At 48.3% G+C, this 16,018-nt stretch overlaps 1 protein-coding gene across 3 annotated transcripts; it reads left to right on the top strand.

Annotated features, from left to right (window-relative positions):
• The first annotated feature begins 954 nt into the window (after positions 1–954).
• Positions 955–14,364, top strand: LOC141172796 (uncharacterized protein CXorf65-like). Of its 3 annotated transcripts, XM_073657317.1 has the most exons (7): positions 975–1,161; positions 1,227–1,264; positions 1,511–1,597; positions 2,156–2,272; positions 10,066–10,140; positions 11,984–12,085; positions 12,701–14,355. In XM_073657317.1, the coding sequence occupies exons 2-7, from the start codon at positions 1,240–1,242 to the stop codon at positions 12,748–12,750; spliced, it is 456 nt and encodes a 151-aa protein (XP_073513418.1). In that variant the 5' UTR covers positions 975–1,161; positions 1,227–1,239; the 3' UTR covers positions 12,751–14,355. The 3 variants fall into 3 exon arrangements, with proteins under 3 accessions (XP_073513417.1, XP_073513418.1, XP_073513416.1); XM_073657315.1 differs by having other exon boundaries at positions 990–1,264; positions 12,701–14,353; XM_073657316.1 differs by lacking the exon at positions 10,066–10,140 and having other exon boundaries at positions 955–1,264; positions 12,701–14,364.
• The last annotated feature ends 1,654 nt before the right edge of the window (positions 14,365–16,018 follow it).

The following is a 16,018-nucleotide window of genomic DNA, read 5'->3' as shown; positions in this document are numbered from 1 at the left end:
ATTTGTTACCATCTTTTCAGTTAGCCATTAAAAAGGTATCAACCACTGAGGACTCTCAAATCTAAATATTTTGGATGTCAAAGTAAAGGAATATTCACTGGACCTTTCTCATGTTTTGTTTTTTTTTTTGTGAATTTTAACTGTATTTGATGGCTCACAACCCAAGAGACATAAACATAAATGTACATATATTACCTAGCATATGTACATCATCCAAAGAAGTAGCAGGTAGAGCCGTAATAATGGGGTCCAGCAGCTGAGGACCCCTTTCTGGTGTAACATCACGATAATTGGTGCCGATTTACAAATCCTTCCCGATATTTAGAATAGACAGTCAGTCATTAAATGAGACACCTGTAACCTGGTGGCCCATGCTGGATGGTACATGTGACAGTTTAGACACTTTTGTCTAACTTTACAACATTTATTGGTTATTTTACCTAATTTTAGTTTAAGCAACACCCTTTTTTTGAGGTACTGCTTGACTAATGAGTCACAAAAATGAATCTAAGAGCTAATAAAATAAGCCATAAAAACGTAAAAGAAAAAAGAAGAGACCTGATCTTCATGCAACAAACTTTGGCATATTTTTCACCTAAGCACAAAACCATTAGTAACTTGGGTCCATTGGTTGTGACAGCGTGAGCGATGGTGCAGTAAAAGATAGACGTGGGAAGACACATGTAGTACCACAGGAGGAGGGGTGAAGACCACTAGAAGCAGATCCTGAAGCCACTCGCTGCTGATGGTGATTATTTCAGAAAGCTGCCCCATGATTGTCACATTTCCTGTATGCAGCGATGTTTTGTATCACGTCCCATCATTGCATTGTATGACTTGTGGGAATATTATTTATTATGGCTTCACAGAAGGGAAGAAGAAAGGTAAACCCTGCGAGGTACATTGTTGTTGCTGCGATAGGAGATCCGTGCAAAGTGAAACAGATGCAAGACGTGCGCACAGATTTGATGCATTCTTGGCAACCACGTCTAGCAACACCTTGGAGACAAAACCGTGTAAAGCCAAGCTGTGCGCCAACCTCACTATTAATAATAAGGATTGTTTGCTGAGCAATCAGGGCTGGCGTGGCAAACGGCAGCAGAGTCGATGTCTGCTGGTTGTGACCTTCTCCCTGGAGACCAGGAACGCTCACAACCTCAGGTAGGTTCTTTATATAGTCCCCTGCTCTGGGTGTCTCATTATTTACACTGGTCTGATTATTTCAGTAATACTGCCGAGATGTTCATAACCGTTCTGTATGGAGGTAAGCAGAAATGTGGCTGTTTCTACAAAACATGAGACAGTTGGGTCTTGTTGTACTGTACTTAGTGTCGTAAGACGCATCATGGCACCCATAGAAACCTTGGGGGCTTTTCTTTACTTCAGTTTCAAAAAATAAGTGGATGAGACAAAATCTCGTATATAATCGGATTCAGATTTGTAAATGTAATGCAAATGTAATATTCTCTGCGATGCGTAACTCTCCGTCCTCCTCTGATCTCCTCCGCAGAGAGTGAAGAGACACTTTTTAATATCAACTGCAAAGTTCAGCTCCTTCTGGAAAGTATCAAAAACTTATGTCACTATGAAAATGAAGGTATGAAGGGAACATGGAAGGAATGGAAGAAGAAGAATAATACAACTGGAGCATTATAATGTATAAGATATAGGAATGAGCGTTCTAATGTATAATAGGATATAGGAGGGAGCGTTATGGATACAGGAGGGGGCGTTATAATGTATAATAGTATATAGGAGGGAGCATTATAATATATAATGGGATACAGGAGGGGGCGTTATAGTGTATAATTGTACAGTAGGAGACAGGAGGGAGCGTTATAATCCTGCGTGCTGTAATTCTGCAGTCTGATGCATTATCTTTATGGCACAGTGTATTGCGTTATTGTACAGTATCGCAGTTTGGCATATTACTGTTCTTCTATGATGTGTAGAGAGATTCTTCTTGACATGATTCAGAATTGTCCAGATTGGCATTTGACATTATTTACCCTTTCCATAAATTTAGACCTAATAATCCTCAGCATAAAGATTTTTGCTTCTTTGGCCTGTGTCCACACTGAACCATGATAATGCGCAATATAATTACCAATATCTATAGTAGTCTCTATAAATGGCCATAACTTGTATATTGCAGGGGAAATAGAGCTTGCAGATGAAGGTGGGCAAGTGAAGAATCTCCAGGAGAACCAGCAGCGCTACGCCAGTGAGCTCCTGGGCGAGAGGGAGACCTGCGTCCTCCTCGCCATGACCAGTAAGTAGTGACACCAGTCTGAAAATCTACCATATTGTGTCGAGACCAACTCCGACTTTAACAGGTGAAGTAATGTCACCAGCCTCCATCAGTTAACCGCCACCCCCGCGTTCTGTGCCACCACCGGCCCTATCCAGATGACTGCCGCCCCTGCGTTCTGTGCTATAACTGGCCTTACCAGATAACCGCTGCCCCACAGTGTATGACATCACCGGCCTTACCAGATAACCGCTGCCCCACAGTCTGTGACATCACCGGCCTTACCAGATAACCGCTGCCCCACAGTCTGTGACATCACCGGCCTTACCAGATAACCGCTGCCCCACAGTGTATGACATCACCGGCCTTACCAGATAACCGCTGCCCCACAGTCTGTGACATCATGGCCTTACCAGATAACCGCTGCCCCACAGTCTGTGACATCACCGGCCTTACCAGATACCCGCTGCCCCACAGTCTGTGACATCACCAGCCTTACCAGATAACCGCTGCCCCACAGTCTGTGACATCACCAGCCTTACCAGATAACCGCTGCCCAACAGTCTGTGACATCACCGGCCTTACCAGATAACCGCTGCCTCACAGTCTGTGACATCATGGCCTTACCAGATAACCGCTGCCCCACAGTCTGTGACATCACCGGCCTTACCAGATAACCGCTGCCTCACAGTCTGTGACATCATGGCCTTACCAGATAACCGCTGCCCCACAGTCTGTGACATCACCGGCCTTACCAGATAACCGCTGCCTCACAGTCTGTGACATCATGGCCTTACCAGATAACCGCTGCCCCACAGTCTGTGACATCACCGGCCTTACCAGATAACCGCTGCCCCACAGTCTGTGACATCACCGGCCTTACCAGATAACCGCTGCCTCACAGTGTATGACATCACCGGCCTTACCAGATAACCGCTGCCTCACAGTGTATGACATCACCAGCCTTACCAGATAACTGCTGCCCCACAGTCTGTGACATCACCGGCCTTACCAGATAATCGCTGCCCCACAGTGTATGACATCACCGGCCTTACCAGATAACTGCTGCCCCACAGTGTATGACATCACCGGCCTTACCAGATAGCCGCTGCCCCACAGTCTGTGACATCACCGGCCTTACCAGATAACCGCTGCCCCACAGTGTATGACATCACCGGCCTTACCAGATAACCGCTGCCCCACAGTGTATGACATCACCGGCCTTACCAGATAACCGCTGCCCCACAGTGTATGACATCACCGGCCTTACCAGATAACCGCTGCCCCACAGTCTGTGACATCACCAGCCTTACCAGATAACCGCTGCCTCACAGTGTATGACATCACCGGCCTTACCAGATAACCGCTGCCTCACAGTCTGTGACATCACCGGCCTTACCAGATAACCTCTGCCCCACAGTGTATGACATCACCGGCCTTACAAGATAACCGCTGCCCCACAGTCTGTGACATCACTGGCCTTACCAGATAACTGCTACCTCACAGTCTGTGACATCACCGGCCTTACCAGATAACCTCTGCCCCACAGTGTATGACATCACCGGCCTTACCAGATAACCTCTGCCCCACAGTGTATGACATCACCGGCCTTACCAGATAACCGCTGCCCCACAGTCTGTGACATCACCAGCCTTACCAGATAACCGCTGCCCCACAGTGTATGACATCACCAGCCTTACCAGATAACCTCTGCCCCACAGTGTATGACATCACCGGCCTTACCAGATAACCTCTGCCCCACAGTGTATGACATCACCGGCCTTACCAGATAACCGCTGCCCCACAGTCTGTGACATCACCAGCCTTACCAGATAACCGCTGCCTCACAGTCTGTGACATCACCGGCCTTACCAGATAACCGCTGCCCCACAGTGTATGACATCACCGGCCTTACCAGATAACCGCTGCACCACAGTCTGTGACATCACCGGCCTTAGAGATAACCGCTGCCTCACAGTCTGTGACATCACCGGCCTTACCAGATAACCGCTGCCCCACAGTGTATGACATCACCGGCCTTACCAGATAACCGCTGCCCCACAGTGTATGACATCACCAGCCTTACCAGATAACCGCTGCCCCACAGGGTATGACATCACCGGCCTTACCAGATAACCGCTGCCCCACAGGGTATGACATCACCGGCCTTACCAGATAACCTCTGCCTCACAGTCTGTGACATCACCGGCCTTACCAGATAACCGCTGCCTCACAGTCTGTGACATCACCGGTCTTACCAGATAACCGCTGCCTCACAGTGTATGACATCACCGGCCTTACCAGATAACCGCTGCCTCACAGTTTGTGACATCACCGGCCTTACCAGATAACCGCTGCCTCACAATGTATTGCATCACCGGCCTTACGAGATAACCTCTGCCTCACAGTTTGTGACATCACCGGCCTTACCAGATAACCGCTGCCTCACAGTCTGTGACATCACCAGCCTTACCAGATAACCGCTGCCTCACAGTTTGTGACATCACCGGCCTTACCAGATAACCGCTGCCTCACAGTCTGTGACATCACCGGCCTTACCAGATAACCGCTGCCTCACAGTCTGTGACATCACCGGCCTTACCAGATAACCGCTGCCTCACAGTCTGTGACATCACCGGCCTTACCAGATAACCGCTGCCTCACAGTTTGTGACATCACCGGCCTTACCAGATAACCGCTGCCTCACAGTCTGTGACATCACCGGCCTTACCAGATAACCGCTGCCTCACAGTCTGTGACATCACCGGCCTTACCAGATAACCGCTGCCTCACAGTCTGTGACATCACCGGCCTTACCAGATAACCTCTGCCTCACAGTTTGTGACATCACCGGCCTTACCAGATAACCGCTGCCTCACAGTCTGTGACATCACCGGCCTTACCAGATAACCGCTGCCTCACAGTTTGTGACATCACCGGCCTTACCAGATAACCGCTGCCTCACAGTCTGTGACATCACCGGCCTTACCAGATAACCGCTGCCTCACAGTCTGTGACATCACCGGCCTTACCAGATAACCGCTGCCCCACAGTCTGTGACATCACCGGCCTTACCAGATAACCGCTGCCTCACAATCTGTGACATCACCGGCCTTACCAGATAACCGCTGCCCCACAGTCTGTGACATCACCGGCCTTACCAGATAACCTCTGCCTCACAGTCTGTGACATCACCGGCCTTACCAGATAACCGCTGCCTCACAGTCTGTGACATCACCGGCCTTACCAGATAACCGCTGCCTCACAGTCTGTGACATTACCGGCCTTACCAGATAACCGCTGCCTCACAGTCTGTGACATCACCGGCCTTACAAGATAACCGCTGCCTCACAATGTATTGCATCACCGGCCTTACCAGATAACCGCTGCCTCACAGTCTGTGACATTACCGTCCTTACCAGATAACCGCTGCCTCACAGTCTGTGACATCACCGGCCTTACCAGATAACCGCTGCCCCACAGTGTATGACATCACCAGCCTTGCCAGATAACCGCTGCCTCACAGTCTGTGACATCACCGGCCTTACCAGATAACCTCTGCCTCACAGTCTGTGACATCACCGGCCTTACCAGATAACCTCTGCCTCACAGTCTGTGACATCACCGGCCTTACCAGATAACGGCTGCCCCACAGTGTATGACATCACCGGCCTTACCAGATAACGGCTGCCCCACAGTGTATGACATCACCAGCCTTACCAGATAACGGCTGCCCCACAGTGTATGACATCACCGGCCTTACCAGATAACGGCTGCCCCACAGTCTATGACATCACCGGCCTTACCAGATAACGGCTGCCCCACAGTGTATGACATCACCAGCCTTACCAGATAACCGCTGCCTCACAGTCTGTGACATCACCGGCCTTACCAGATAACCTCTGCCTCACAGTCTGTGACATCACCGGCCTTACCAGATAACCGCTGCCTCACAGTCTGTGACATCACCGGCCTTACCAGATAACCTCTGCCTCACAGTCTGTGACATCATGGCCTTACCAGATAACCGCTGCCTCACAGTCTGTGACATCACCGGCCTTACCAGATAACCGCTGCCCCACAGTCTGTGACATCACCGGCCTTACCAGATAACCGCTGCCTCACAGTCTATGACATCACCGGCCTTACCAGATAACCGCTGCCCCACAGTGTATGACATCACCGGCCTTACCAGATAACCGCTGCCTCACAGTCTGTGACATCACCGGCCTTACCAGATAACCGCTGCCTCACAGTCTGTGACATCACCGGCCTTATCAGATAACCACTGCCTCACAGTCTGTGACATCACCGGCCTTACCAGATAACCGCTACCTCACAGTCTGTGACATCACCGGCCTTACCAGATAACCGCTGCCTCACAGTCTGTGACATCACCGGCCTTACCAGATAACCGCTGCCTCACAGTCTATGACATCACCGGCCTTACCAGATAACCGCTGCCTCACAGTCTGTGACATCACCGGCCTTACCAGATAACCGCTACCTCACAGTCTGTGACATCACCGGCCTTACCAGATAACCGCTGCCTCACAGTCTATGACATCACCGGCCTTACCAGATAACCGCTGCCGCACAGTCTGTGACATCACCGGCCTTACCAGATAACCGCTGCCTCACAGTGTATAACATCACCGGCCTTACCAGATAACCGCTGCCTCGCAGTCTGTGACATCACCGGCCTTACCAGATAACCGCTGCCTCACAGTCTGTGACATCACCGGCCTTACCAGATAACCGCTGCCTCACAGTCTGTGACATCACCGGCCTTACCAGATAACCGCTGCCTCACAGTCTGTGACATCACCGGCCTTACCAGATAACCGCTGCCCCACAGTCTGTGACATCACCGGCCTTACCAGATAACCGCTGCCTCACAGTGTATAACATCACCGGCCTTACCAGATAACCGCTGCCCCACAGTCTGTGACATCACCGGCCTTACCAGATAACCGCTGCCTCACAGTGTATAACATCACCGGCCTTACCAGATAACCTCTGCCTCACAGTCTGTGACATCACCGGCCTTACCAGATAACCGCTGCCTCACAGTGTATGACATCACCGGCCTTACCAGATAACCGCTGCCTCACAGTCTGTGACATCACCGGCCTTACCAGATAACCACTGCCTCACAGTCTGTGACATCACTGGCCTTACCAGATAACCGCTGACCCACAGTCTGTGACATCACCGGCCTTACCAGATAACCGCTACCTCACAGTCTGTGACATCACCGGCCTTACCAGATAACCGCTGCCCCACAGTGTATGACATCACCGGCCTTACCAGATAACCGCTGCCCCACAGTGTATGACATCACCGGCCTTACCAGATAACCGCTGACCCACAGTCTGTGACATCACCGGCCTTACCAGATAACCGCTACCTCACAGTCTGTGACATCACCGGCCTTACCAGATAACCTCTGCCTCACAGTGTATGACATCACCGGCCTTACCAGATAACCGCTGCCCCACAGTGTATGACATCACCGGCCTTACCAGATAACCGCTGCCCCACAGTGTATGACATCACCGGCCTTACCAGATAACCGCTGCCCCACAGTGTATGACATCACTGGCCTTACCAGATAACCGCTGACCCACAGTCTGTGACATCACCGGCCTTACCAGATAACCGCTGCCCCACAGTCTGTGACATCACCGGCCTTACCAGATAACCGCTGCCCCACAGTGTATAACATCACCGGCCTTACCAGATAACCGCTGCCCCACAGTCTGTGACATCTCCGGCCTTACCAGATAACCGCTACCTCACAGTCTGTGACATCATGGCCTTACCAGATAACCGCTGCCCCACAGTCTGTGACATCACCGGCCTTACCAGATAACCGCTGCCCCACAGTCTGTGACATCACCGGCCTTACCAGATAACCGCTGCCTCACAGTCTGTGACATCACCGGCCTTACCAGATAACCGCTGCCCCACAGTCTGTGACATCACCGGCCTTACCAGATAACCGCCGCCCCACAGTCTGTGACATCACCGGCCTTACCAGATAACCGCTGCCCCACAGTCTGTGACATCACCGGCCTTACCAGATAACCGCTGCCTCACAGTCTGTGACATCACCGGCCTTACCAGATAACCGCTGCCTCACAGTCTGTGACATCACCGGCCTTACCAGATAACCGCTGCCTCACAGTCTGTGACATCACCGGCCTTACCAGATAACCTCTGCCTCACAGTCTGTGACATCACCGGCCTTACCAGTTAACCGCTGCCTCACAGTCTGTGACATCACCGGCCTTACCAGATAACCTCTGCCTTACAGTCTGTGACATCACCGGCCTTACCAGATAACCGCTGCCTCACAGTCTGTGCCATCACCAGCCTTACCAGATAACGGCTGCCCCACAGTGTATGACATCACCGGCCTTACCAGATAACCGCTGCCTCACAGTCTGTGACATCACCGGCCTTACCAGATAACCTCTGCCTCACAGTCTGTGACATCACCGGCCTTACCAGATAACCTCTGCCTCACAGTCTGTGACATCACCGGCCTTACCAGATAACCTCTGCCTCACAGTCTGTGACATCACCGGCCTTACCAGATAACCGCCGCCCCACAGTCTGTGACATCACCGGCCTTACCAGATAACCGCTGCCTCACAGTCTGTGACATCACTGGCCTTACCAGATAACCGCTGCCTCACAGTCTGTGACATCACCGGCCTTACCAGATAACCGCTGCCTCACAGTCTGTGACATCACCGGCCTTACCAGATAACCGCCGCCCCACAGTCTGTGACATCACTGGCCTTACCAGATAACCGCTACCTCACAGTCTGTGACATCACCGGCCTTACCAGATAACCGCTGCCCCACAGTGTATGACATCACCGGCCTTACCAGATAACCGCCGCCCCACAGTCTGTGACATCACCGGCCTTACCAGATAACTGCTACCTCACAGTCTGTGACATCACTGGCCTTACCAGATAACCGCCGCCCCACAGTCTGTGACATCACCGGCCTTACCAGATAACTGCTACCTCACAGTCTGTGACATCACTGGCCTTACCAGATAACCGCTGCCCCACAGTCTGTGACATCATTGGCCTTACCAGATAACCGCTGCCCCACAGTCTGTGACATCACCGGCCTTACCAGATAACCGCTGCCTCACAGTCTGTGACATCACCGGCCTTACCAGATAACCGCCGCCCCACAGTCTGTGACATCACCAGCCTTACCAGATAACCGCTGCCTCACAGGCTGTGACATCACTGGCCTTACCAGATAACCGCTGCCTCACAGTCTGTGACATCACTGGCCTTACCAGATAACCGCTGCCTCACAGTCTGTGACATCACCAGCCTTACCAGATAACCGCTGCCTCACAGTCTGTGACATCACTGGCCTTACCAGATAACCGCTGCCTCACAGTCTGTGACATCACCGGCCTTACCAGATAACCGCCGCCCCACAGTGTATGACATCACTGGCCTTACCAGATAACCGCTGCCCCACAGTGTATGACATCACTGGCCTTACCAGATAACCGCTGCCTCACAGTCTGTGACATCACCGGCCTTACCAGATAACCGCTGCCTCACAGTCTATGACATCACTGGCCTTACCAGATAACCGCCGCCCCACAGTGTATGACATCACTGGCCTTACCAGATAACCGCCGCCCCACAGTCTGTGACATCACCGGCCTCTCCACGTTTCTCCCTCACTGTGTAGTGTCACCTCACGCTGCTTCTAATCCACTCCTTACTAGTGATATGGAGGTGACAGGATTATTCCTCTATCCCCAGGGTCCCCAGACTCCTCAGACGTCATATTTACCCCATTACTGAATGATGACACCATTGTAAATGCCAAGTTTCTAGGTAAGCCTGCGGCTTGTGATCTCCATGTATATCTGCAGTGAGAACAATCCATCATATGTCACGTCTTCAAGAAATTACGTCATCATTTCTCGGCCACCTCCTCGGCTCTACTGACTGTATATACAAGACCATGTAGCTGGTATTAAAGGCGTATGCCAGTAGTAAGCATTCAGAAAAGGAAAAGGGAGACAAGCGCATATAAGGGGGGTAATGTAGGTGAGGGGAGTGATCACATAATTGAGTTGTGTATTTCACAACTCCAATAAATGCCCATAGATTATCCAGCGGCTGCAGTCACGTCTGTAGATTGAAGAGAACCAGGAGACAGAGGTTCTGGTAGACGTCGCTGCGGGAAAAAGGAGTAGTTCCACGTGTGGCAATACTTCAGGTAGCTTTTATTAACGCATTTCAGGTTCATATCGAACCCTTTCTCAAAAGTAAACTACAAATGATACATCAATCTCCTGCTTCTCCTCAGATGTTAGCACTTGTCACCTATCCCTGGGATAAATGATCTACGATGGTGACCCCAACTCATCTCCAGAATTCGAGACCGTGCTCCCCTGATCCCCAGCTGCACGAGCTCTGTTCTCAGGTGCTATCATCTGGGCCTTAGACCTTCTGTTCTCAGCCTTCGCTCCAATTAAACATCTCCTAGATGCTGTCTTGTATTAAGAGGGTGCCTATGCAGTCAGTGGGGGGTCTGAGCATTCATTGTGTATCCAGAGGATTGGGGATAAATTCTTCTGACCAGATTACCACTTTAACTTCTGTATTTTTCCATTATACTTTGGGTTCCAATTCATTAACGTTTTCAAGAACTCTGCTGACAGTGAATGGGAACATCAGAGGCCGGACTCTAGTAGACGTCTAATACTTCTCTCAGTTGGCCACATACATAAGTTGGCCACATACTATGAGTAAGGCTTAAAGCTGAGACGCGTAGGTTTGCTACTTGCCGGCTGTCACTCCTTTTTTTTTTTCGTACCACAATTTTAACTATGGAATAAAGGGCAGGTGTTAACCCACGGTTTTCCCAGCTGGATTCTCTACGTACCTGTGAGTCCATTATAAAGTGCTGCTCGGACGCTTCCCTGCTTAACAATCAGCTGTGGTCTCCGCATGACCCCGGGGTGAGCCGGCTCGGCCCTCTACTTCTCCCAGTTACAGATTGTCTACAATTGTATCCAGGTCGAGACAATGAAACCAGTAACGTTCCCAGTAAGCAGAGATCTGGAAAATGTTAAGAAGTTTACTGACTGTTATTGTGGTGTGTACAAGGCTGAATATAGAAATCCAGTAAAGTTCCACAACTTAGAACCAAAGTGCCATACGTCACCGAGACGGAAATAAACCCGGGGCGTGGGCTGAGAAATGCCACATTAAAGTGTTGATTCAGTGACTTCACCATCTGTAAAAATTCACTGCAGAAATATGCCAGAAGTGATAGGGCGAGAAGTGTTCAACGCCGGGTTATCAGCAGGCGCCAAGTAGGGCACCCGAGATCCGCGGGCGGACAATAACCTGCTGGTGTTGTGCTTTGCTGTAGTTATTATTATTGCCGCTTCCAATGCTTCATCCCGATAACTGCTGCGTGATATTCGGCTGAACTAGATGACTTACTACTTATTACTTAACACTATGTATTCAGCACTTTCAGTTTCTACCGTTTCTTTCCCTAATTAAAATTAATGATTTCTTCTCTGTTTTGCTGCTCTTGTTCTTTGCATATCCTCCTTATTGTATTGCTCCAGACAGGTTTAAACCTTCACTCCTGGACTTTGTCTTTAGATTTGTCAGGTGTCATCTTGTGCAATCCACTTTTAACTTATATTTTTTATAGCAAAGTTGGGAAACTGGGGAGAATCCAAAGACTCCAGTCGTAAGCTGAAAACCAAAAAGTCTAACAGAAAAGGCACCGTGGTGATTTCCACTTCTCCTGAAGGTAAAACGCATTATGGATCACTTTGTTTCATCCGTTGCGATTTTCTTGCTGGTCTTTATAAGGGGCGTGTTGGAGTCAGACCCCCCTATGAGTCGCATGCTTGGTAATGAATTGGGAGCATTTGACGAGTTGCTTGCCCCTCCGTCAGAGACAGAAGTAAGATTTGTGGCGTAAGGAACAGCACAGTTCGCCATAAATTAGACTAGCTGTGGCACCGTGCCCCCATCTCAGCCCATTTTGGTGACAAAAATTACAAAAATGTAAAATTTTTGCACATCTCTGGTTTGCAAAAAAAAATTGTGATCCACACCTCTTGGTAAAGACTACAAAAATTGCCACTATCCATATTTCTGCATGGCGGGTTTAAAAAATATATATATATTCTCAGGGAAGAAGAGAGAATAAAATAAGAGAAACAGGTGGATACTTTTGAAAGAGAAACAGGTGGACACTTTTGAAAGAGAAACAGGTGGACACTTTTGAAAGAGAAACAGGTGGACACTTTTGAAAGAGAAACAGGAGGACATTTTTGAGCTGGTGTCACGTCCTCCATGAAATTAGATGTTACAAGAAGGATTGAAGAAAAGTCACTGACACTTTTTTTTTTTCTTACAGTCTCAGGAAAGCAGAGCACATCTGTCCGAAAAAGATCCGTCAGATCGTGAGCACGGAGCTTCTGGCCTCCAGATCGTTGCCTCTGCCGGACGGGGACATATTCTCTACAAATGCATAGTTTATATTTCTGGAAGAGATTGTGTCATTACTGTCAGGAACGTTCACTTACTTACTTTCACTGAAAGCAGGTACGCAGAGGAAGTCTGTGCAGGAAGTACAGAGAATATTCCTCAAGATGTGGGTGGAGGGTATGTTCACATGTGGCAGAAATTTCTTAGACTTAAAATCAGTTCCATTCTGCAACTGGTGCAGGATTTCTGCATTCCCTATTTAAATATTAGGATAAACAATCCTTAAGGTAGATTATCAATGCCTGATCAGTGGCGGACCAACATCCCGCAGCGCTGAGCCAGAAGAGCACAGCGCCATACACTGTTAGTGGCCGTTCTTGGGTACTACAGTACAGGTCACATTCACTCCAGTAGCAGCAGATGCGCACACACAGGCACAGACCTGTCATTCAAAGGGGGACCGTGGTTCATCCGGAATCAGATGACAGGTTCCCTTTTAAAATCTGAAAGTGTTTCCCACAATGTAGCTAGATGCGGCATACAGCGAGTGATTTCCCCCTTAAATAATATGCCGATACATCTTTTCATTCCTGTGAATATTTAGTATTGGGCAGAATTTTTTTTTTTCCCCCCACAGGCCAAAACCATTGGTTCCCAATACAAGCACCATCATTAACCCCTTTGCACACCGTGTGTTGATTGATATTCACCTTATGGTATAAATATTCCAATGTTTTATAAAGTTTGGACAATTTCGCACATGACAATAAAAAAAAAAAAGTGAATTATTTATTTATTTTTTTTTTAGATTTTTCTACTTGACTTTTGTGGAAAAAGGGTTAAATTGAGATTCTTATATTTATTTTTCCCTCCTTTTTATAAGCAATTGCTTGACAGTACTGCAGTATTGTAAAATTGATGATCCCTTATGGACCACAGACGTAGGACTAAGTAGACATTGGGGTCTTCAGTTTACTATGAGCAGCCTATCCTTGTAGACGGTGAGCCCTCGCGGGCAGGGTCCTCGCTCCTCCTGTACCAGTCGCCGTCACGTTTTGTTCAAGATTATTGTAAGTGTTTTTGCTATGTATACCCTTTTTTTTAACATGTAAAGCGCCATGGAATAAATGGCGCTATAATAATAATATGATCGTATCACAGGGGGACACATTTGTTTCTAACTGCTTAAACGCCTCTGCCATGATTGGCCCACCATCTACGGGTTAATTGCTGCATCTGAATAGCAAGAATTCTTCAATGATGTAGATCATGGCGCTTCCTAGACTCTGCTCTTCAAGAAGCAATAGGACATAAATATCTCAGACATTTCTAGGAAGTGAGACTTCTCCGTAGTTCAGATAGATAATATCCGTGTACCCGAAGTCCTCGTCGCTGCTGCCGCTATAAATTATATGACTTTTATGCATTAACATGAACTCTCACCACGGCCAAGGTGACACCAGATCGTTATCAGGTTGATTGAAGCGTAATAAAAGCCGCGTGTTCACCAGGTATTAATGATCGCTCGCTCCCTCGTGGCCTTAGGAGGTTTTCACAGACAATTAACAGATTTGTATTAAGACGTTAATCCAGTTATCCCAGACACGTTAAGGAATAAAGCCAGTAATGCCGTCCTTCCGGCCACCTCAACCTCATGAATAAAAGATGAATACGCTCCAGAGCTTTGTAAGCGCCTCCTTCCACAAGGAAAATTTATAGACTTCATGATCATCATGGACTCGCTGGCTGTGAATGGTAGCATTGCACAATTCTCTTAAGGCCTTTATTATTTAAAGCGGCCTGAGTAAAAAGGAAAAAATTGTGGGATGAAAATCACAGAAAATGACTAATATTCCAGGACCCCATCAACCAAAGAAAAATAACAAAAAAAAAGAAAGCCCTGTAAAAAAAATAACTTTTATTCCTATAGTTTAAGAAGAAGAAAATGTACAGTACAGACCAAACGTTTGGACACACCTTCTCATTTAAAGATTTTTTTCTGTATTTTCATGACTATGAAAATTGTACATTCACACTGAAGGCATCAAAACTATGAATTATCACATGTGGAATTATATACTTAACAAAAAAGTGTGAAACAACTGAAAATATGTCTTATATTCTAGGTTCTTCACAGTAGCCACCTTTTGCTTTGATGACTGCTTTGCACACTCTTGGCATTCTCTTGATGAGCTTCAAGAGGTAGTCACCGGAAATGGTTTTCACTTCACAGGTGTGCCCTGTCAGGTTTAATAAGTGGGATTTCTTGCCATATAAATGGGGTTGGGACCATCAGTTGTGTTGTGCAGAAGTCAGGTGGATACACAGCTGATAGTCCTACTGAATAGACTGTTAGAATTTGTATTATGGCAAGAAAAAAGCAGCTAAGTAAAGAAAAACGAGTGGTCATCATTACTTTAAGAAATGAAGGTCAGTCAGTGCGAAAAATTGGGAAAACTTTGAAAGTGTCCCCAAGTGCAGTTGCAAAAACCATCAAGCGCTACAAAGAAACTGGCTCACATGAGGACCGCCCCAGAAAAGGAAGACCAAGAGTCACCTCTGCTTCTGAGGATAAGTTTATCCGAGTCACCAGCCTCAGAAATCACAGGCTAACAGCAGCTCAGATTAGAGACCAGGTCAATGCCACACAGAGTTCTAGCAGCAGACACATCTCTTCAACAACTGTTAAGAGGAGACTTTGTGCAGCAGGCCTTCATGGTAAAATAGCTGCTAGGAAACCACTGCTAAGGACAGGCGACAAGCAGAAGAGACTTGTTTGGGCTAAAGAACAGAAGGAATGGACATTAGACCAGTGGAAATCTGTGCTTTGGTCTGATGAGTCCAAATTTGAGATCTTTGGTTCCAACCACCGTGTCTTTGTGCGACGCAGAAAAGGTGAACGGATGGACTCTACATGCCTGGTTCCCACCGTGAAGCATGGAGGAGGAGGTGTGATGGTGTGGAGGGGCTTTGCTGGTGACAGTGTTGGGAATTTATTCAAAATTGAAGGCATGCTGAACCAGCATGGCTACCACAGCATCTTGCAGCGGCATGCTATTTCATCCGGTTTTCGTTCAATTGGGCCATCATTTATTTTTCAACAGGACAATGACCCCAAACACACCTCCAGGCTGTGTGAGGACTATTTGACCAAGAAGGAGAGTGATGGGAGGCTACTCCAGATGACCTGGCCTCCACAGTCACCAGACCTAAACCCAATCGAGATGGTTTGGGGTGAGCTGGACCG

The sequence above is a fragment of the Phyllobates terribilis genome, unplaced genomic scaffold (genome assembly GCF_046119375.1).
Source record: "Phyllobates terribilis strain yellow unplaced genomic scaffold, ASM4611937v1 Scaffold_12__6_contigs__length_324123572, whole genome shotgun sequence".
Taxonomy (NCBI): domain Eukaryota; kingdom Metazoa; phylum Chordata; class Amphibia; order Anura; family Dendrobatidae; genus Phyllobates; species Phyllobates terribilis.
This window is presented reverse-complemented; position numbering and strand designations above follow the sequence as displayed.

Coding starts and splice junctions, on each gene's coding strand:
- LOC141172796 (XM_073657315.1), top strand. CDS start 1,108: ATGTCTGCTGGTTGTGACCTTCTCCCTGGAGACCAGGAACGCTCACAA. Junction 2,273..10,065: donor CGTCCTCCTCGCCATGACCA/GTAAGTAGTGAC, acceptor CTCTATCCCCAG/GGTCCCCAGACTCCTCAGAC. Junction 12,086..12,700: donor GATTTCCACTTCTCCTGAAG/GTAAAACGCATT, acceptor TTTTTCTTACAG/TCTCAGGAAAGCAGAGCACA.